Source organism: Idiotropiscis lumnitzeri, chromosome 21 (genome assembly GCF_059441095.1).
Source record: "Idiotropiscis lumnitzeri isolate Australia: NSW breed Sydney's pygmy pipehorse chromosome 21, RoL_Ilum_1.0, whole genome shotgun sequence".
NCBI lineage: Eukaryota > Metazoa > Chordata > Actinopteri > Syngnathiformes > Syngnathidae > Idiotropiscis > Idiotropiscis lumnitzeri.
Window position 1 is genome coordinate 1064933 of NC_142411.1, and position 21800 is coordinate 1086732.

At 47.4% G+C, this 21800-nt stretch overlaps 3 protein-coding genes and 1 long non-coding RNA gene across 5 annotated transcripts; 2 read left to right on the forward strand and 2 right to left on the reverse strand.

Moving 5' to 3' along the window:
* Positions 1-1798: 1798 nt before the first annotated feature.
* Positions 1799-5342, reverse strand: LOC148316285 (uncharacterized). The gene is made up of 3 exons (XR_015840197.1): positions 5070-5342; positions 2157-2253; positions 1799-1889 (listed from the first exon to the last, which is right to left on the reverse strand). It is a non-coding gene; the product is annotated as an uncharacterized LOC148316285 (long non-coding RNA).
* Positions 2223-3739, forward strand: LOC148316286 (homeobox protein Nkx-2.2a-like). The gene is made up of 2 exons (XM_088286583.1): positions 2223-2563; positions 2726-3739. Exons 1-2 carry the CDS (start codon positions 2398-2400, stop codon positions 3142-3144), a joined length of 585 nt encoding a protein of 194 aa, XP_088142709.1. The 5' UTR covers positions 2223-2397; the 3' UTR covers positions 3145-3739.
* Positions 5343-6319: 977 nt separating the features above from the next.
* Positions 6320-8723, forward strand: LOC148316287 (homeobox protein Nkx-2.4-like). Its single transcript, XM_088286560.1, has 2 exons — positions 6320-6755; positions 7822-8723. The coding sequence occupies exons 1-2, from the start codon at positions 6320-6322 to the stop codon at positions 8397-8399; spliced, it is 1014 nt and encodes a 337-aa protein (XP_088142686.1). The 3' UTR covers positions 8400-8723.
* xrn2 (5'-3' exoribonuclease 2) lies at positions 8672-21301 on the reverse strand. Of its 2 annotated transcripts, XM_088286558.1 has the most exons (32): positions 21045-21301; positions 20401-20528; positions 19716-19827; positions 19538-19649; positions 19408-19466; positions 19106-19195; positions 18966-19038; positions 18230-18280; positions 17961-18118; positions 17806-17880; positions 17593-17726; positions 17267-17324; positions 17069-17176; positions 16932-16976; positions 16720-16851; positions 16605-16655; positions 16390-16481; positions 15929-16064; positions 14773-14880; positions 14616-14705; positions 14323-14395; positions 14172-14255; positions 14014-14111; positions 13864-13943; positions 13712-13768; positions 13172-13240; positions 12954-13082; positions 12396-12511; positions 9910-9973; positions 9629-9688; positions 9415-9595; positions 8672-8927 (listed from the first exon to the last, which is right to left on the reverse strand). In XM_088286558.1, the coding sequence occupies exons 1-32, from the start codon at positions 21117-21119 to the stop codon at positions 8862-8864; spliced, it is 2964 nt and encodes a 987-aa protein (XP_088142684.1). In that variant the 5' UTR covers positions 21120-21301; the 3' UTR covers positions 8672-8861. The 2 variants fall into 2 exon arrangements, with proteins under 2 accessions (XP_088142684.1, XP_088142685.1); XM_088286559.1 differs by lacking the exon at positions 16605-16655.
* Positions 21302-21800: the final 499 nt, after the last annotated feature.

Sequence of the window (21800 nt, forward strand, 5' to 3'; positions counted from 1 at the left end):
CAACCAACATAAGAATAACTCAAATCCCACTAAAAGGAAAAAAAGGGAAAGTTCTTAAAAGGGTCGTCTATAGGCCCAAATTCAACTGCATAGTTGTGGTGCGACACTTTATAACTACGCATTAGCTGGCCTCATGGGGACATGCACTGATTGAACAAGAGGGGTCCCAGGATTGACCCCTGGGGAACTCCACATGGAAGGTGAATGTAGTTGAGGACATTCTGAGACTCTTCTTTCTGCATCTGGGGTGTCTTTCTTGTGCGTTTTAAACACTGTAACAATTTGAACCTCACCTCGGTCTCAACTCCCCCGTGTTCACCTCCGCTCTTCAACTCCTCAGCCATTTCTCAACTCCTCCCCACAAGCCTCCCGAACGCCTCCTCAGCTCCTCACTTTCTCGCCTGAACTCTTTGCCTCCTGAACTCTTCCGCCCCTGAAACCCCCCCCCCACCCTCCCCTTCATCCCCCGTCTTCCAACGCAGTTACACCACCGCGTCACTTTGTGGTTTAGTTTGTCTCGCCACCCGCAGCGCGACGGCGGGAGGCCTCGGCGGTCCACTCGCTGGCGAAAAGTCGGGAAGCCAAGCTCACTGTTGATAAATTGGAAGGCGGCACCGCGGCCTAAAGCGGATGCTCCGTATTTCTATACCAAGCGATTTCCTGCCGGCTTGAAATCCGTTCCTGCCTTTTTATAGCGTTTTGCCTCCATTAAGGTGAAGTTTGAGATGATGAACTTCGGCTGACAGAGTCCCCAAACAGGAAGAGGGGACACAGATAAACTGTGGAATGGTCGCCAATCAACCACAGATCGATTATAGACAAATCATGCAGCATGACAACCACATGGAATGCTCTCCATAACTAATGCCAAGGCATAGAGACAAAATTCATCCTTCTGTGCGAGTGTGTGTGTGTGTGTGTGCGGGTGTGTGTGTGCGCGTGCGTGTGTGCGCGACTGCGTCTGGGTCCATAAGAGTGTGTATGTCTTACAGGCAAGATGAGCCTATTGAAGTAAAATACCATGACAACTGCCCGCGTGTGCGCGCGTGCACTCGCGCGTGTGCGAGGCCATTAAAAAGTATTGAGGGGGAATAAATGGTTTAAATGCGGAGGCTGTGCAGCCTTTGTGGCTTTGTCCTTATCGTGTGTTTGTTTGCGCAGTTCGACCACCCAGCAAGATCACACGCGCGCGCGCACACACACGCACACACATAGACACGCATGCGCGCGCACACAAGCAGATTAGATGTGATTAGATGTTTTACACCAAGTGAAAATACAGAAATAAGTGGCCCTAATTAAAAGGAAGAAAAACTGGCTGTGGTGTTCGTTATTCCTCCATAAAATAAATAAAAGAAAATTAGGGAAAAAAAACATTTAACGTTTCCTCGTCTCTCACAAGCGCAATATCGACACGTACAAGGATCAAATATGAATCCAAAGCGTTTTTTCTTTGTTTTGATGACAACTCAGACAAACGGAAACGAAAGTGAGCAACATCTTTCCTACGGCTGAATTATGATGACGTCATTTTCATTGTCAAGACAAGGACATCATATTAATATGTTAAAACCGCTCTTCAACTGAACTGAATTAAATATAATCTTTTGTTCAACAGATTTTTGTTTCGATGAAAGCTTCCTAAAAAGGTTTCAGAAAGGAATTATTTATTCTGCGGTGGAACAAAAAAAAGCGACAAAAAAGTCCAGCCTGTAATAAACCAACACAACGCGTTTGCATTTTTGAATATTATCAAACCATTTATTCATCACTCAGTTGCCTAATGAGGCATTTATAAAAAATAAAAATGACGATTTTGTAAAAGAAATTATGTGATGATAACATTGAATTTGCTTTTGCCCGGTTGAAGTCCGTTTTCCTTCTTTTTCCTACAACAAAATAAAAAGCAAAAAAAGAAAAGAGGGGAAAAATGAAAGTGCCTTGAAGTGCACTTGCAACATGTCAATCGCGTGTTTAGTCTAAACGAAATTAATTGGCTCCTTATTTACCCATTTTGTTTTATATTTAGCTTTTTTTTATTTTCAAGCAATAGAATTGACGGCATTTATCTGTTTGAAAAGGTTTATTTGTTTGTGGCCGCTGCCAAATTTGGTCAAGAGCCAACCAGAAGGAACGGAGTGACGACATTGACCCACCTCCTCGTCCTCGCGCCTTTTTAACAGCCACGCGCCTCCCGTGCGTGCGTGCGGACGTGTGCGTGCTCGTGTTAGACGCTACAGTCCAGGCTCGCTTCTGAAACACACACACGCACACACACACAAGAAGACACTCGAACCTGTAGCAAAAGACAAACGCGAATTGTGACAACTTCGGAACTTTTTTTTGCATACCCAAATTTGTTCTTTGGCGCTTTGTGGTTTCCCGCGCGCGGGCGCCATGTCTTTGGGACGCGTCGGCTTTTCAGTGCGGGACATTCTGGACCTGCCGGACTCGGCGGGCATGTGCTGCAGTTCAGGTGCGAAAGAGGCCGACGCAGACGCAAAGGCCGAGGCGGAGGCCGAGGACGAAGAGAACCGCGCCGAGGATCGCCACCACCGGTCACGTGAGCGCAAATTTACAACATAAATGATGGGCAGTTGGGTGGGTGTGCTAGTGGTCGCCACGTCTGAGGTTGTTCGGGGTTCGAATCTCGGCTCCAGTTGCATGCATGTGGATCCGAATGAGTGATTGCCGGCCGCTTTGACCACGACTTTATCCTCCGCAGTGCACGCGTGTGCAGGCGCGTCACCGGCCGCGGCGCGCGACAGCAGCCGAAAGAGGCGCCGCGTCCTCTTCTCCAAAGCGCAGACGTCGGAACTGGAGCGCCGCTTCCGGCAGCAGCGCTACCTGAGCGCGGCCGAGAGGGAGCACCTGGCCGGCCTCATTCGGCTCACCCCCAACCAGGTGAAGATCTGGTTCCAGAACCACCGCTACAAGACGAAGCGGGCGCGCGCCGAGCGCAGCCCGGAGGCGCTGCGCGGGCTCGCCGCCGCCATCCCGGCGGTGGTGCTGCGGGGCGCGAAGCCTAGTGAGCGGCCCCGGGGCCTGCGCGACCTGCGGCTGGCCTTTCCGCTGTGCGCGTACGCGCACGTCACCCAGCGGGCCCTTGCGAGGCTCACCTGCTGGAACAGCAACTGGACCTGACTCATGCGCCATGCGGCGCGATACAAAAGACGCGAAAATTGTTCCTTTCCGTTTTTTTAATATGTTATATTTCTCGGTGACAGCTTGTAAAATACGTTTCTCGTATGCTGTAAATGTGTTTTTCTAAATTATTTTTGATGTTGTGCAACGTGTCAGTCAACGGAGACGGTTTTGTATTTAAAAAAAATTGTATTCATGTGATTAACATTGGGTCGTAAAGTTCCTCGTTTGATCAAAGTTATTGACTGAAGTGACGTTTCTTAGACGATGTTGGTGAAGTTGAACACATTTGAATCAAGCGCACCCTACTTTTTTCAATTGTATTTATTTTTTTACACTCTATTGTTATTCGTGTCCAGTTTATTCCATGTGCAGTGATGTGTGTTTGTGTTGGACAAAAAAAAATTGTATGGTAAGAAGAAAAACAGTAATTTTCGGTTTTAATGTCGTTCGTTGGAATTCTTGAGGAGCGCAAAATCGTATTGTGTCATTTTGTGTTGTGTTGTGTTGTGTAGCATGTTTTGCAGTGGAATTGTGTGCGTGTGAGGATGGTTGAAGTCAGTGGGGGGTCAGGAACACCCCCCAACCCCCCCCCCCCCCCATGCGAGCTGTGCCGAGCAAGAAAAGAAAAGCAATCATTAGGACTTGGAAACGTTTGATCAGACCTCAGCTCATAAATATCTTTCATTTCCTGCTTAAATGTTGAAAATATTGTCATGACGTCGAATAAATTGAAGGCAAGCATCCTGCATGTTCAATTGAATAACTTGACACTATCGATTGACTTTGAATGAGAATAAATAATCAGTGAAGTGGGCACGTCAGTGTCTTAAACGCCAACTCGTCTCGCATGCGCAATTTTCACCCACCCAATCGGTTTTTTTTTTTTACAAGCGAACTTGCATACAACGAAATATTCAGCAAGAGCAACAAACAAACGTGCACGTAGAGTAGAAAAGGCAGACAAAAATATCAGCAACAGCTATGAACATTTCTTTGAAAACAAATGAAGACCAAAAAAAACGTGGCCATGGCTGTGCAAAATTTAAAATGGTGTTATTATCCATCCATCCATCTTCTGTACCGCTTCTTCTAATCCGACAAACTATTGGAGGGAAGATGATGGGGGGAAAAAAGACTCGGTGTGTGGTCAGGCATGTGACGTCACGTTCTAACGAGAAAAGTAATCGAATTGTGACGTTACATTGGTGATGGGAAAACTGATATAAAAAAAGCGCATTTATTGAAGTTATTCAAGCCATACTAAATATTGAAACATTAATTTTGTGATGCTCATTGTGTCATTATTCTTCTTATCTTTATTAGTATTTCATCTGCAACATATCTGGCACAACGAAATATTTTGACTTCTTGAGCATCATTGCAGTTTATCAAACTGACGGAAGGTGGCAGCAGAAGCTTGGCCAATTACACGCGCACATAAGGAAATGACGTCACCAAGAATTCTTTTAAAACTGCGCTAAACCACCATACTTCACAGTCGTCATCAACTGACCAACCAAATAATAATAATGATAAAATAAAATAAAAAACACGAATAACCAGCAAATTTGAATGCTCCACATGTCTTTGTGTCCCCATAAGTATTTTTGAGGCTGAAAAATTGTCTCGCCTTTTTTCCTGGCATATCAACGATTTGAGCTCTTTTCATTTTTGCTTTGAAGTTTGACCGAAAAAAAATATTTTGCAAAAGTTGACTCGCATCTCTGATTTGAAAATGAGTGAAATTTTGTTCAACAGTGTTGTTAGTGTTGTTGTGGCGTCCAACTAAAAATACGCCACGGGAGACTAAGACGAGGGGAGTTGAAACATTGATGACGTGCACACCAATTATTCCATCATTATTATCTTGACTGTTGTTTATAGAGGCGCATCCATAGCGTAGGAAAATGACAGGCACTTACTTCATTCGCCATTCAAGGTCGCTCTTTTGGACAGATCAACTTTCTCTCCGCAACACGAGTTGGCTAACGTTTGACGTTCGTTTTGTTTTACAAGTCCATTTCACACTTGTGCTCACTGTTGTTTCCTTGATGATTTTCACACGATGTTTTCACGGTCAGCAAAATGTTTCTTCCCCACAATCACCCCACCACAAGATCCAAACAAAAACAATAACTCCACACAGGTGTGTGCACCAGCTAATTAAAAAAACGGTATTTGATTTACAACAGGTGTGGCGCTAGGGGGCGCCAATTAGTCACGAATGTGTACTTTTGTGGCTTCATGAGCACTTTTCAGATGGATTGTGGGATTCATTGAGGCCACTATGTCCTACGTCACAACGCGCTTCCGGAAAACTACAAAAACTGGAGATTGTCTGTTAACACCATTGAACTCAACTTCATTAATCACAATGACTTGATGGTATCGAGAGCACCCCCCCCCCTTCCACTGGAGCTGGGTGGTGTTCTTACAACCCTACCCTGCACCCCACCCCACGCTAACCTACAGCTTGCAGTGGTCTCCACCTCTTGAATGCTGTCATCTGATTGGTGCACTGGGCAGGTCCAATCTGCATATTTTACCCACAATGCAAATGATCACTTACTGATTTTTCTTTTTGCACCTGTAGACCAGCCTAAAATTTAGTTCTCTTTTCTCTGCAAATAAAACAGTGATGGTTACAAGATTGCCATTATGACGTCATGCACTTGCAATTAACTTAAGCATGATGAGCTTGTGTCAAATCATCGCGTTGTTTTCGATTAAGCTCAAATGGGAGGCAAGCCATTGCATGACGTCACAACAGAAAAAAGACTTTTGGGAAAAGGTCACTCGTGTTTGCAAGTAAAGTCAAATGAAGTTTGTTGTTTCTCTGGTCACTCCGCCATTCTCAGTTTGAAACTGACTGACTTTTAAAAAAAAAATGTTTGTCAATCGAGACGATTGGGATTTCAAATCCATCCATCCATTATGCGAAGCGCTTCTCCTCACGACTAAATCAAAGCAAATTGCAACCCAAAACTAGCAGAGCAGACTCACCTGCATGCCACGTTGCTGACGAATGCGCTTCGACGTCCAAACTGTCAATCAGCGCCGCTCGCCCCGCCCCCTTCGCCTTCCACGGGTGGGATAAGGTCGCGCATGCATCACGTCGCGGCCTCATCGTGGGAGGGAGGGAGGGAGGGAGGGAGGTGTTCTGGCGTCCAGCATGTCCCTGAGCCCCCCCAGACACTCCACCCCCTTCTCGGTCACCGACATCCTGCAGCACAGCCCCATGGACGACGTGTACCGGAGGTTCGGCGGCGGCGGCGTGCAGGAGCCAGGCCCGGCCGGCCTGTATCGGTACCAGCATCATCAGCAGCATCTCCCTCATCATCATCATCATCATCATCATCATCATCAGGAGCATCATCTTCAGCAGCAGCAGCACCTGTCCACTTCCTCCGCATCGTCCGGCGCCTACAACAACGTCGCCGCCGGCGTGCCTCCCTTCGCGGGCTCGGTCGGGGGCTTCTGCGGAGGCGGCGGGGAGATGCCGGCCTATCAGGAGTCGCTGAGGGGGGTCGGCCCTGCTGCTGCCGCTGCAGCTGCGGCGGCGGCGGCGGCGGCCTGGTACAGCGGCCCCGAAACGAGATTCGCACCAAGTTAGTTCCGATTATTTCAGTCCACTTTTGCACAAACTGACACTCGTTCTAAGTGCAAAAAAAAATGCAGCCGAAGTCAAGAATTGTTTTCAAATGAAGAGGACGATGAGAAGGATGCACATCACACATTCTTAAAATAACTTGGCTGCAAATGATCAAAGTTTGATCTGAACGAAAAATGATTACAAGTTGAGAGAAACGCACTGAGAGTGACCAAAGAAACGAAACGCTTACTCATTTTCTTCCTCTCTGTTTTTTAAATTGAAGCAACACTGATAGTATATTTTTTATTACAAGTCGAGATTGACCTATTTTTGGTTATTCAAATCAACGAATGGACTCAATTGCAAAAAGTTACTCATGTCCATTTATCTTTTATTTTTATAAAAATTGAAAATTCGATGCAAGCATGGAAAGTCTTTACTATTGCAATTTTGTTTTGAAAAAAACGCTCAAATTGTGTTTGTTCTTCGGCTACATTTACAAATTATAGAGAAGCAAACACTGCTAATTTAGTTACTCGTTTTGTGACCAAAGCAAAGCAAATATTTGAACGCGATCTCGGCATTTAATAACGGAAAAAGATCAACCAAGCTATACTTCACGATTGCTGCATTTAAATTACTCACTTTAAAATTAATACATTTCAGATCAGTTTTCGTCTCATTACGCAAATTAGTTCGGGTTCTTTTTTTACCATTTAAATTTCTTACTGCACAATTAAATCATTTTTTCGAATTAGCCGCTTTACTGTCAGATTGTTGAAATTATCGCAGGACAATTATACTGCATAATTGAAAAAAGTAACATTTTTGTACTTTAAAAAAATTACATTTGATGAGGAGCCTCAAACTGCAATGCATATGCATAATAAAATGTATTGTATTTTTGTGAAGGGCCGAAGCGAATTTCTCTTTTTTCTCGGCCATCACTTTTGTTTTTGTTTGCATAGATAAATACCGATAGTACCGATTGGTTTTCCCTTACCCCATTTGATGGCCAATTAATTGCTGCATTCAAAATGTTGCAATCCGATGGCATCTTGACGTGAATGCTCGCTTTCCAGTTTCCCGGCTGGGGGGCTCGTGCGGCGGCCTGTCGGCCTTGGACGGCGGCGCCTGCAAGGCGGCCTTGGCGGCGGCCCCGCGGAGGAAGCGTCGGGTGCTCTTCTCGCAGGCGCAAGTGTTCGAGCTGGAGCGCCGCTTCAAGCAGCAGAAGTACCTGTCGGCCCCCGAGCGGGAGCACCTGGCCGGTCTCATCCACCTCAGTCCCAACCAGGTCAAGATCTGGTTCCAGAACCACCGCTACAAGCTCAAGCGGCAGCTCAAGGACAAGGCGGCCGAGCCGCAGCAGCACGACGGCGGCCGAGGCGGCTCGTGCGCGCTCGCCAAGCCGCGCCGGGGTGACCCCGAGCCAGCGCCCCCGCCACCACCCGCCAAGACGAGCGCCAGTCAGCAGCTGGAGCGGGAACTGGAGGCCCGGGAGGAGCCGGAGGGCCGGGAGCACCGGGAGGCCAAGGGGGGGCCCACGCCCGGCCTTCCGACAGGCGTGCGCGCGCACGCGGACACGGCGCTCCTCGACTACACCGGAGGCGTGCTCGGTTCCCCGGTGGGGTCCACTTTGCTCTACGGCAGAACTTGGTAGGACCGACCCAGAACTGGACTGAGGACGTTTGAAGTTTTTACTTGTTTTGAAGTCAATGAAAACGTGACGCAATTGCAGAATCTTGGTGAATTATTTCAGCTTTCACAATGAGACATTCTTTGTAGCTTATTTTAATTGGCAAGAAATATTTGCATTTTTAGATCCCGTCTGCTGTAAATGTAGAAAATGCATTCGAAATTAACTTTCCAAAACGAAATATGCTAAAAGACATTTTGAGTTTTTTTGATAGATGAAATAAAAAAAAGTGCACATTTCCACAAGACTTGCTCTTTTTTTTATTGGACAAGTTGGTAAAAGACAAAGTTGGAGAATCTCTCAAAGGTACAACATTTACTGTCTTTAAAATTTCTACTTACATTTAACTTCCAAGAAGCAGAATTAAAGTGAAAATAAATCATGTCAAAAGAATAAAAGGGAATGGAAAAAAAAAAAAAAAGGTGTTCATTTCCAAATGTATCTTCTGGACGGTGGTGGTGCAGGGTAACCACCTCTGTTGGAGTTGTGGCCCTAAAAAAAAAAAAAACAAATAAACAAAAAACATTTTTTTTGACAGAACAATTTTTTGTGGCATATTTAAGAAAAATTATCATTTACAACTATTAATGAACTAAATGCATCAAATTGGAAAATACAAATGAAAGAGTAGCCTTTTTTTGGGGCTGAATTAACTTCTTTTTTTTTTTTTTAAACGGATGCTACCCACTTCAAATGTAATAAGAAAAATATAGTGGTAAAAAAAAAAAAAAAAAGTTCAACTAAATTGGCCATCAACTTGCAACTTGAAATGCAAAAACCATCTCCACATAAACAAAATAAACAAATGACTACGAATCAAGTCCATTTCTGATATTCATGTGAGTACAATAATTAATAATTATTTTGGTTGTGGCTGATGACTGATGCGCCAAAAAAAAAGAAAAAAAAAAAGGGGCATCTCCGTCCCTCCAGAAACTTTTTGTGAGAGCAGCACGACTGGCTGAGTGTGTTTTGGTACCTGGTACTGGTGGCCACGCTCGTCCCGCCGTTCGCGCCAGTCGCTTCTTTGCTGCTGGAAATGCTGCTGGTAGCCGCTGGGCCCGGCCCCGGCCCCGCCCCCGCCGCCGCGGTTGCTGTTGTGTTGGTACACCGCTTGCTGCGACTGCATGGAGCGGTCCCAGCCGTGAGCGCCGCCGCCGCCGCCGCCACCGCCACCGCCACCGCCACCGCCACCGCCACCGCCACCGCCACGGCCACTGTGGTGGTACGACGCCTGTGGCTGCTGCTGCTGCCTACAAACACAAACAAACAGCACGGACACTTCAAATCCGGCCTCAGAAACAAAACTGTAACTCTGTGGAAAGACATTTGCGCATTTATTTGATGTCCTTGATCGCCCATCTGAAGCTCCATATTAGTACATGGACCTTAAACAAAACGCTCAAACAAAGATTGAGCGTGGCGCAGGGCTCCGGTCCGGGCCCAGGCGAGTTTGGACCAAATGTGGACTCACCGTGGAAAGTGCGGCTGGTGGTGGAAGGACGGCGGCGCCCCGAGCAAGCCCCGAGCTCTGGAATCTGCACACGACAAAGGAAAGCGTCACATCAGGTCACGTCCACGGAACCGGGCGGCCACGACAGACCCGACGCGCGACATACACCCAGATCAAATCGAGCTCCGAGGGGGATATTTGCATGTTTTGTTGAGCAAATGAGGGAGGAAAAAAAAAAAAAAAAAAAAGAAAGAAAAGGATGCTTTGAGCCGGCAACATTGTGGCCTCCTCAAGTGGTTCGCTTCCATCACGGCCGAGTCTCCACAAAAGCCCACTTGAGAGAAAGAAAAAAAGAAAAAGTCTCCAAAGGCTTCTTCCAGATCCACCGTTGCCATGGCGATGGCCAGCTGCCTTCTTGTTTCGCCAGTCCACCTGCATACCAGGACCACTCTTCTTTTTTTTTTTCAAATCTATTAAATGTTAGGCAGCAACTCGGCACGCTCGTCGACAAACTTTGAGCATTTTGGAAATATTGACAAACTAAGTCAAGTTTGAAACAAATAAAGCTGCACGACGCAATCAAGCCTTTGTCAAGGCCCGCCCTCAAAATAAAACAAAACCGCCGACGCAACATTTTGGCCCAATTTCCTTGCCAGCACAAAAACGGACGACTTGCTGACAATTTGTCGCGTCGCGTTCAGGAGAGGCGAGACCTCAAATTTACGTCAAACCAAAACGCTCGACTTATCGTGTCACTTTTGCACGTTTTAAAAGGAAGCTGGGAAAAATATTTTTATTTCTGTGCAAGTTAACGCAAACGCGGCGTTAGATGAATGAGGACCAATTAAAAAATGAATCACGCGAGCCGAAAGTTACGTTTGTCGCATCTTTTGAGAAAGGAAAGCGGAGGTCAAGTAGGAAATGTTGGCGCGGGGGCAGAATGAGCTGGGCCCGCCGACTTTGATGATCTCTTCCGCCAACACGACTCAAGTGGACCACCCAGTCGGCTTGCAATTAGAACGCAAAAGCACCAAGTGGACACCTGTCAATCTCTTTAATTAGCCATGATCGAGCGCGTCTGCGCGCCACAAAGGCCAACAAAAGGATTACGCCTTCCAATCCTGACAGCGCGCAGCGGCCGCTCTATTAGGGACGGATTACGCGCCGCTCCGCAACTAAACGCCGCTTTTCAATTTAGACGGCGACTATTTGACTCAGCCCAAACAAAAACAGCGAGGCATTTTTTTTTTTTTTTGGTCTTTGTTTGCAGACGTCGCACAAAAACTTTTCACAGATTCGGCAAGCTCGCTCGGTGCTGCGGGAAAAGACCAATTTCACTTCACGGGTGCGAAAATGAGCGGCGGCGAATGTCGCTTTGCGTTTGCAGCCGTGCGGTCGCTCGACCTTCGAGTGACGACGCAAAACAATTTCATACTTTTTGACCAAACGGAGCTCACGCGTAGGACAAAATAATTGCACTTGCTACGTGAACGCGTGGCGCCTTTTTTTTTTTGTCTGCGGCAAACAGTCCAAGTTGTCGTGATTGGTCACATTCAAATAAAATGCAAACAGAGCAAAATCATTTCGTACGTTGGAAGATGATGAACAAACTGTTTACTCATTTGCAAATGAATATTTGTGCATTTTCTCAAGTGTCAGTTTTAGATTTTCACAGGGGGGTGCACTCACTTTTGTTGCCGGCCGCTTTGTGTTGAAATTTGACACTACATTTGCATACAAGCAACTTCTTGTTTTTTCCCATTAAAAAAAATAAAAATAAATAAAATTATAAAATTAAATACATTTGTTAACTGTTCTTAACTTACGAAAAAAAAAATCAACTTGAAACAAAAAACCAGGAGCTGTTTACACACTCGTGAGATATTGATGGCTAAAGGTTTGGTAAGGGAAATACAATTTCTGACTTGATTTGGAAGTGGAAACTTTTTTTTGGTACGTTGTGGTGAGAGCAGGTCAGCGTTTGGGCGGAGTTGTTATTTTGGAGTTTGAGCTCCACAATGGCCACCAGCGGCGTTTGCGGGCAGCTGCTTAGTGGACGCAAGCCGCTGGGACGGCGGCGCACAAAGGCCCCCCCGCGGGGGAGGGGCCACGTCACCAAAGGGGGGGGGGGACTCAACTTGGCTTTTAAGGCGCTTCAGAGTGTTTGTGCGCGCAGACCCACGATGCTTTGCGGCAATATTCGTCTGGCATCGCTTCCCAGCCGCTAACAACAGAACAGCGGCAAAATGGGAGGAGTCAAATGAAGTCATTTGCATCCTTCCATGGACCAGACCGACATTCCCCTTGCACACACGCACTCGCAAATTGTCGCATCAAAGTCTGAGCGCGAGCGAGGTGATGAGGCGGCGCAGAAGCAGCGCCATTATTTCATTGATAGATTGATTTCATTCCGTTGCACTTCAAAAGTGGCGTCTTCAATTGAGCGAGCGTGTGTCGCCGCGACCGGTCACAAACGGGCACACAACCCAAACAAAGTCGCGTCTTACGTTGGAAGGCCTGCTGCTGGCCGCCGCGGGACGAGCGGTAGTTTCCTTGCTGTTGGTAGTTGTTGGGCGGCGGGGCGTTGCTGTACTGGCCACCATGTTGGTTTCGGAGCGAGTGACTGCGAGAGAAACAAGAGGATGTCAAACAAGTTTTCTGCAGCCTTCCAGAAAAAAAAAAAAAAAAAAACTATAAAAGTGCTCATGATGAATTCCAAACACGGCGTCTTCGAGGTGCCAGATGTTCAATTATTGCCGTTTCTTAATGATAATGTGGACGTGTGGAGGAGGAAGTGGAGCTCATAATCAAGCATGGCTGCTTAATGGCCAGTGTGTGTGTGTGTGTGTGGAGGGGGGGGGGGGTTTGCACACATTGCCACAATTTCAAAACGGCTCACAGACGCATAACGAACCTTCCACTGGCAATGTTTGACTTTGCATCACTTTTGCGACGCTTCAACGAGGATTTTTGCAACGTCGCCGCGAGTCGTTTCATTTTTGCCATTTGACCAAATGCCGCATAAAAAACCTGAAATGAAATAACGAGCGGAAAAGTCAACTCACCCCAGCGCTCGGAAGCCCGACTGGTCCAAGTGAGCCTGCTGCCTGTTGGGGTTGAACCCGAGCTGCGGTCGCCACGGCTGGTTCTCGCGCCGATCCCAGTCCTCCGGCTTCAGCACGTTGGCGGGCATCCTGAAGGCGGCGCACGCAAACGTTCGGCAATCCAAACGCAGAGAGATTCATTTCAAATCGCTAAGTTGAAAGGTCAACGTGGTACTGACTTTGCTCCGGAAAGGAGAACGGCCCTGAACACGAATCCCTCCGCAAACTGGGGATCTTTGAACTTCACTCTGGAAGAAAAGACAAAATTTGCATTTTGAGGAGATCAAGGTGACCTTTTGTCACCTTGCAGCGCAAGTGGACAGCAGAAAACAAAGACAATTGAACAAAATGGCAAACGCCACCAACGGGCTAACAAAACTAGTGCCAACATTGTGGGCGTTTTAAGACTTTTTGCTAACTTCGACTAGCACACAAACAAAGCAGCAACACGAGCAGACAGACGATATAACTCAAGCATAAAATGACAAATGGCAGTGAATCAAATCTACATCAAGTAAATCTACGTAACAAAACGCCCCCTGGTGGCCAGCACACGCATGCCCCACAATGCAAACTTGATTGCGCCGTTTAATTCTTGACCTTCTCCAAAGTTCTGTGAGCTCTGAAAATCTGTATAACGCGCAGGAGTGTGCAAGTGAGAGTTTTCTTTTGTAAAAAAAAAAATCTGATACTATTCTGAGTCAGAGCGGTACACTCACCCGATGGCGCTGTTGCGCGCGATGTCACGCAGCAAGGGGATGGGTGAGCTCACCGTCCTGAGGGACAAAAAGGTCAAAGGGCAGTGAGCACGCGAGCGGCTCAGACGGGAGGACGGCTCGCCTTCTGACCAAACGTGCCAAGTGGTACTTACGTATCTGGTAGGATAGGGTTGTCATCGAGAGATAATAAACCTCGGATTCCGTGGCAGAGCTCGGCGGGCACCTCCGTGGGCTAAAAGACAACGGCAAATGTCATGTGACCCGGCCATCGGCGCGCGCGCCACACATTTGCCGGGCGTTACCTCATGACATTGCGCACGGTACAGTTCCTGGACAAAGTCGGACAGCGGGTGGGACTTGCTGACGAACACCACGTCGCTTCCCAGATCGTTTCTCCTCTCTGGAACGACAACATCATTGGATTGAACGCGTGGCGACGCGGCGTCAAAGTGCGACTGACCTTCTTCGGACGTGAGGTCGGGATAGACGTCGACCAGCGCGGCCCGCAGACGCCGCTCGTCCACAAACGGCAACAAGGCCACGCCTGCAAGACGGAAAAGAGAACGCGTCAACGGAGCAGCCGGCAAAGAAGTGGGCGGCGGCCGTCTCACCTTGCCAGGCGTACTTCTTCCCATTCAGGTCGATGGCGAAGTCTTCGGGGTAGAAGTCGATGATGGAAGAGTCCTGTGTGCGCGTCACGACAACAACACTTCATTTTCACAACAAGTTGACTGTTTTCTTTTCCTTTTGACAATTACCAAACAAGCCAATTTAAAATATTAATTTTACTTCACTTCTTTTTACGTCAGAGAGAAACAGAATTTTGATGTTTCTGAATTTTGTGAATGTCTCCAGAAAAAAAAAGAAAAAAAAAGCCAAGCGCCCAAACGTGCTGCCCACTCACCGGCGTCATCATCAGGTTCCGCCACGTTTCGGGCAGGAAGTTGCCGCTGGCGGCGGGAAATACGCCCATCAGCTGCTCCAAGGGCTTGAACTGTGCACACGGGCAAACAAATTGAGATGGGCTCGACGCCGGCGTCCAACCATCGGCGCTCGCTTACCGGTTTGGTTCCTCTCTCAAAGTCGGTGAACAGCCCTTCAATGTCTTGGAAGTCGGAGGCGAAGGGCGCGTAGTGAAACGGGAAGTACCACTTCCACGAGGCGCAGCCCTGCAAGCACAAGAGGCGAGTTTCTCTTCAACGCAAGCGTGTTGAAATCCGGCTCGTTGACTTTGGCCTTTCTGCGCTTCGCTTCGACCTCGACCACCTGGATTGCGATTTTCAAAACCGGGCAACAAACCCCGAATGGATGCAAAAGAACGTTTAGGAGGCACAAGGAGAACACGCGCAATTCAGTTCGCTGCCAAATCTCTTTTTGTCTTATCATTTTCAGAGCGCGTGGGGGAGGGGGGGGGGGGCTTAGCGTGTACAATTGCAGCTCCCAAATGGCGGCGGTCCTCTTTGAGCTGGCCGCGACGGACGTAAAACAAATAGAAGGTCCTCATCATGGCGGGACGATGAAAAGTGATTTGGGGAGCAAAGTGTGAATCACGTCTTCGGTGTTTTTGGCTCAACCAGCGCCCCTCCTCCGCCCCCCCCGCGGGTCACTTGGCGAGCCGCGCGTGACACCAACGCCGTTGGCAGAGGCACCGTGAATGCGCGGCAGCGCCGAGCAGACACGTCCCGTCTGCCGAGGACCTTTTAATCAATTCAGAGCGGCCCGCTGAGACGCACTTTTGGATTGCCGAGCCTGTGGACGCCCCCCACCCTCACCCCCCCCCCCAGACTGATCCACCTCTGTTAAAGGAACGATGGCACCACTTATGACTTTTTCACATTTGAAAACAATTTCCATCACTTCCCCATCTGAACATGAAACTTGGATCAAGAAATTCAGATTGTTGGCTGCATTCTCGCACGGACGGATTCAAGAAACGAGCCCTGCGATGGAATTTCAACAATCACAAGCAAAAAGAATTTTTTTTTTTTAACGCAATGGCTGAGTTATTTGTCTAAATGATGCAGAACCTCGCAGCTAACATGCTAACACACAGCTAGCCTCATCCAAATCATCTGGAAGACAGCTAAGTTTAGCCTGGGTCGTCGTTGGAAGTTAGCGAGTCGATAAACAATTTAGATTTAGTGTTCAAAATCTAAACTAATTCCCGTGGCAGCAGGACCGCTTCCCGAGTGAAGGAAGTTTTGCTGGCGTCCTCACCTGGTAGTAGTAGCGCAGCACCCAGCACAGGCCCTCCACGTACGACTGGACCACCTTCTGCCTGAAGCCGTCGTCAGAAACGTCCACGTCAAACTTGGTCTTGTAGTAGCGCTGCTTCCAGCCGTCCTCCCACAACCTGCCAACAACTCGTCTTTAGGAGAGAGGAAAAAAAAAAAAAACACCTCCCGAGTCCAAACGGCAATCAAGCGGTTTTCATTCCAAGATTTGGAATTCTTTTTCCGTTTTGACACCTTGGGAAATTCAAATAATGGAGGCCGTGCGGCTCTTGTGGGCCTGCGGGGGGCGCCGCTCTCCCCATGAATACCAAATCGTGCTGGCAGATTTGTGAAGTGCGTCACCCAGGAATTGACTGCTTTCCATTTTAATTGCGTCTGTGAGCGTGTGTGCCGCTTCAAGTGTGCGAGCGGTGTCAACAGCCGCTGTTCCGTTGACACGCCCACCTGACGTTGTCTTCCGGCTCGGACTCGTCGTCGCTGTCCGCTTTCCTTTTCACGCCTCGGTTGTTGTTGGCGGCGTCGCTCGGGCCCGCAAACTGCCGACAACAAAAAAATACACAAATCTGAGGCTCGGCGACAGGGACTGAAATTAAGCTCAGTTGCGGCTGTTCTGGATTCAAATCACATGGTAGCAAAAAGGCGAAAGATATGAAACTGACGTTGGCCCCGCCCCCGTTCCTCATCATGGCCTTCAGGGAATGAGCTGCATCCTGGACAAGAACACACACGTTGAAAACGCAGCAAGGAGGGCGACGGTGAGTGTTGAGGACGCACCCGATTGGACTGCATCCTCATGTCGTAGGCTTGGTGGCGAGCGTTCTCCACAGGTTGCGGGTGGCGGCCTCGGCCCAGCGCGTGCGGCTCAAACTGGCCGCCTGTCACGTAGGCGGGGCCTAGCTGCTCCCGCTGCGTGCGTTCATTAAAAAAAACGTCGATAAAGATTGCGATTCCAATGTTTGACGGATGAATGAGCCCAAGTTGCTCACCTTCAACCTTAGCCGTTTCTCTTTCATCCTTTTCTTAAAGCGCTCCTAAAAGAGAGAGAGAGAGAACAAAAAAGCTCGGAATCAACCTGACCACTTTTTTTGCGTGACTCGTAATGTCCAAGTTGAAAATGTCTTGCATCGTCTTCTTTTCGCTTTTTGAAGATGTTGTCCTCGGCCACGCCCACGGCCTGCATGATTATCTCAACGCGTGCCAGGTTGACGAAGCCGTTCTCCGTCAGGTAGCCCTGCGCGCGCACGCACACACACAGCTGTCATCAGAGGCCACAATTTTTCGACATTCGCCAGCCTGCAAGCTCCCACCGCAGCAGACGTACCCCAGTATTGTGTACCACGTCTTTGTAGATCTTGACCAGTCGGTCGATCGCCCCCTCTCTGTAAGATGATGGAATAGCATCAAGTATGAGAGCAGTTGTTATTCAGGCATTTTTATAACCCGAGCTCAATGTGGTCTCGGCTAGCCGACCCGAGATATCGTTCAACTCTTGGTGGACGTCCGTTTACGAGAAAATCAGATCAAGGCATCCAATGGATTGCATGTCTTTGCGATGGAGCCAAAATGGCAAAATCCATTCCATATGAATCGTGTTGTTCGTTTTGGAGCTTCACACGCAGACGCATGGCGGGAAACGGTCGCCGTCACCTGATTTCCAAGGACGGCAGGTGAGGGAGGAAATCGTTTCCGACAAAGAAACACATGAACACCCAGTCGTCGATGCTCCTCTCAAAGTCGAACGGGAACGGCAGGCTGGCCATGGTCAGCTCCCGAGCCAGATACTGAGAGAGAGAACGCGGCGCACCACAGTTGACTTTGTGTCAAATTGAATTGTTGCAGCCTCAATCTCACGCACGTTACCTCTCTGAGCACACACAGCCGGATGAAGATGAACTCCTGCTCGGACACGGGCGCCGCGTCGGCAAATTCGTCGTGCTGCAAGAGCCACACGTCGAGGCGAGGTTTTTATTTTTGGAGCGATTCCCGACGGGCCGGCAAAGGCGGCGTGATCTGACCTGGCCTCGCTTCTCTCGGGCGACGCCTTGACACTCTTTGATTTCGTGGCCCATTTGACCGCAGAGGGCGCACGGTCGGGGCTTGTTGGGTTTGAACTCCTCGCGGATGATGGTGAAGTTGGGCTCGTGCGTGGCCAAGCCCAGCATGATGAGGTCCGCTGTCGGGCCGCCGCACACACATTTAGTTCAAAACCAATACAAATGTCCTACTGAGGGGAGGTTGCGTGAGAGTGTGATTTTGTTTTCTGGAATTTGTTTTGAAAACGGACCGTCAGCGCCGCACAGGCAGTGATGCGTGTTGGGGTCGTGGTTAGGCTGAGCTGCGGACGACAAAGAAAATGGAATTGTTGTGATTATGTTCAGAAAAGTTTCAATTTTGGAGCAGATGAAGAATCTCAAAATATTTATGTAGAGAAAAGTAATGCTTTGACAGCATCTTGTGACTCTTTTGGCCATGGAAATCCTTTTAAGAAGAGTTTGCTTTCTTTTTTTTTTAAGTCATCATCGATTAATCACAATTAAACAAAATGGATGCACCCAAGATGCAATAGGTATTCAAATGTGGCCCATTTGGGAAAACAGCCATCATGTTCACGGAATTAAATTCAACAAAAGTGGGTTTTTTTCCCCAAGAACATTGGATCAGAAATGTTTATTTTAAGAGAATGGCTGCATTTCCTCTTTAAGTCAAAATATGATGAATTTGAACAAGTGAAAAAAGTTGCAATCTTCCATTTGTTTTTGTTGGGAAAAGATGAGCATTTTCTTAAAAAAATAAAGCATAAAAAATATATATATTTTCATTTTGGAAAAGATGCTATTCCTGCAGTATACACAATAAGACATTTTAATTAAAAAAATACACAAAAAAAACACCACCACTGCACCATACGGACAAAAGTATTTGGACACGGCCCTCCCGAGAAATGCGGGAGCTGTTTTGTTCACTTGACTGCTTGTCCCAGTACTTTTGTCCATATTAGTGGCGTGGGGAGCGATCGGCACCTCTCTGTCTTCTGATGTAGTCCATGATCTTGTGTTCGCCTTCGCCCGGAACGCTGGCGTCAGACAGGAACACCTTCGAGAGCCCCAAAGACCGTTATTGACCACATCGAGTCGACGGCAGCAGAGACAAACGAGCTCACCGTGATGTTTCGCCATCCCGGGTCGTTGCTGAGTCGGTCTGCCACGTAGTAGCGAAGACACACCGCCAAGTTGTCCATGAACTCCGTCCCCTGCAAACGGCAGAGAGTGAGACGGCCAACCGGCACCGCAACGCCTTCCTCGCGACTCGTTTCCGGTACTCAACTCAAGTATTCGCCGATACCAAGTAACCGACTACGTTTGATGCATCAAATAGAGATTAACTTTTTTTATTTCTGACCGAGGGCAGAACAGTCATTCATCAATAGAGAGTTTAAGTTCAAAATCAAACAAATGAACTTACTGGTGTGATGCAGTTGCTGTCAAACCTCTCCTTAATCTCCTCCGGTGGCAGGTAACCGCCTGTGTGGGAAGACGCGCACGTCAGATGTCGCGTTTGCGTGACGAGTTTCGGCAGTGCGGAGACAACCGACCTGCCTGGATGACCTCCTCACGCATGCGCTTTTTCTCCTCCGTGAGCTCGGCGCCTTCTTTGGAGGCGCGGAAGCGGCGAGAACGCTGCTGGTTCATTTTGGCACGCGGCGCCTGGTTGCAAGTTGAACAGTGAGAACATTTGCGAGACCAAAATGTGACGCGCATCGCATCGCTTACCACACCGTCGATGGCCATGTACAGAACTCTCCTCGGGCGCACGATATTAAACAGACGGTCAATGTATTCAAAGATGGCCACCATCATCTCGTCTTCATTTTTGGGCGCCGGTCTGTGGACATGTCAAAACAAGGCTTAAAAAAAAAAAAAAACAACAACAACAACCACCCAAGGTGACATATCAATTTGTAAAAATAGCAACACCATCTTGGTGCAAATTGCTTAAAAAAATGTTTCAAAAATGTAATGAATGCTTCAAATCTCAGTGACATAAATTCACTCCAAAAAAAATAAAATAAAAATGTATGTCCTACTCTGCTGCCCAAGCTGCTTTTTGCATAAACGTTCTAATCTTGCTATTGAAGTCATTTTTTCAGGGCTCGTTTGAAACGTCACCGTCATTTGGACACGTTGCAATTCGGGCCTTTGCGAACCTACTGGTTGATACTTCGCAACGGCAACACGTCAACCAATTAGAGAAGAGCTTCCACGAGTAGCAAACAAAAAAGGTCGAGGAGATATGTCGAGAAACAAGCACGTCAAACTGTTTCACTCCAATTCAAGGCATTTTGTGGACCGGATTTTACTCTACAAGTCTCCTCAAAAGCTCATTTCCGAGCAGTCGAGCCAGACTCGGCGCTTTGCTACCGCTGACGAAAAAAGCAAAATAGAAAGCACTTCATACTTGTCCTCCGGATGTGTACAAGGATGTATGATGCCGTTCATGTCCAAGTACAAATTGTCAAACTCCACCTCATTGGGGTTTGGCTTGGTTGTGTCCACGGGGATGCGAACTCCATTGCACTCCCTACCCTGGAACAAACAAATATGACATGTTAAGAAATAATAAAGAGACGGTGCAACTTCAAGAACTTAGATGAAAACACATCCAACATTGCAGACTTGCTGCATTAGATTTGCTGCGATAGGCTTTAAAAGCCAAATAACGTTCAGGCTGGCGAACTGTGACGTCACAATTGCAGTTGCAAACTTGATTTGAGATTTTGCACAAGGCAAAGGCCGGACTCATTTCCGTGTCATTAGCCGGTATTATTCTGAGCAAATCAAAGTCTCTACTACAACGACCAAAAGTCTAAAAATTCAGACGCAACTTGCTTGTTATTTGGACAACTTGTAGAGTCGTCGCACGGGCGGCCAAGTAAAAGTGCAAATTCTCTCGGCAAGGCCGGACTGCGTTGCAATTGCTTTCGTTTCCGACTCGAGTCAGATTCCATTTACGGGTAAAATAAAAACGGTGCTCATCCGAACGCGACTTGCCACGCAAATGTGTCTTGTGTTTACCAAGCTGCGAACATGCTAACTGCTTACCTTCTCTTCCACACAATGTACAATAATGGAGGGATATTTGCGACTGAGCCAACGGAAAAATGCGGGGACTCCCATCACTGCTAAACTATCACTTTCCCCGCTACGCGATAATAATAATTAAAAAAACGCACAAACACAAACGATATTCCCTAAAAAAATCAAATAAAACACGAAGTTGCCAGGAAACAATCTGTTGTGAAATAGATCACGATATCAGCCACATGCTTGTCGGGAATGATGTCGTCTTTCCGGGTCACGCCAAAGACTGTTTCCGTGAAATCGTCATGGCGCTTCGCGATGTGGCCACAGCGACGCTTCTGGCCAAAACTGGTAATGCAAAACAGACTTTTTCTTCATTTCTATGACCAATTGAGAAGCAAACTAATAAATAAACACACGCGCATTCCACCAAATCGAACGTTTTATTTTATCACGACTTTTTTTTAATTCTTTGCACTTGCAACAAAGTGTCCATGTGACAAAAGTCTGAATCAAGTCCAATAAAAAAAACAACAACAACATCAAGTGATACTTACAGTGCTTGACTTTGGGGATATCTACAATCATGATCATAAATAAGTATTAATATTACACAATTATTCCTCTTTGGATTTCATAAACTAAAAAAGCGTAATATTTCCTTATACTTGGAAAAAATGAACAATAACAGCAGAATAATAGCAGAAGTCCATTAAAAAAAGTTCTCCTTCACCCACTCGTGTAATCATGGTTTTCTTTTCATTTATTATTATTGCG

Bases quoted from the DNA above. Each gene is read 5' to 3' on its own strand.
- LOC148316286 (XM_088286583.1), top strand. From the start codon at position 2,398: ATGTCTTTGGGACGCGTCGGCTTTTCAGTGCGGGACATTCTGGACCTG. The intron at 2,564-2,725 runs GTGAGCGCAAAT...TATCCTCCGCAG, and splicing joins GGATCGCCACCACCGGTCAC to TGCACGCGTGTGCAGGCGCG.
- LOC148316287 (XM_088286560.1), top strand. From the start codon at position 6,320: ATGTCCCTGAGCCCCCCCAGACACTCCACCCCCTTCTCGGTCACCGAC. The intron at 6,756-7,821 runs GTTAGTTCCGAT...CTCGCTTTCCAG, and splicing joins CGAAACGAGATTCGCACCAA to TTTCCCGGCTGGGGGGCTCG.
- xrn2 (XM_088286558.1), bottom strand. From the start codon at position 21,119: ATGGGAGTCCCCGCATTTTTCCGTTGGCTCAGTCGCAAATATCCCTCC. The intron at 19,039-19,105 runs GTGAGCTCGTTT...GGGCTCTCGAAG, and splicing joins CGGGATGGCGAAACATCACG to GTGTTCCTGTCTGACGCCAG. The intron at 9,974-12,395 runs GTAAGACGCGAC...TGTCGTGTGCAG, and splicing joins CCAGCAGCAGGCCTTCCAAC to ATTCCAGAGCTCGGGGCTTG.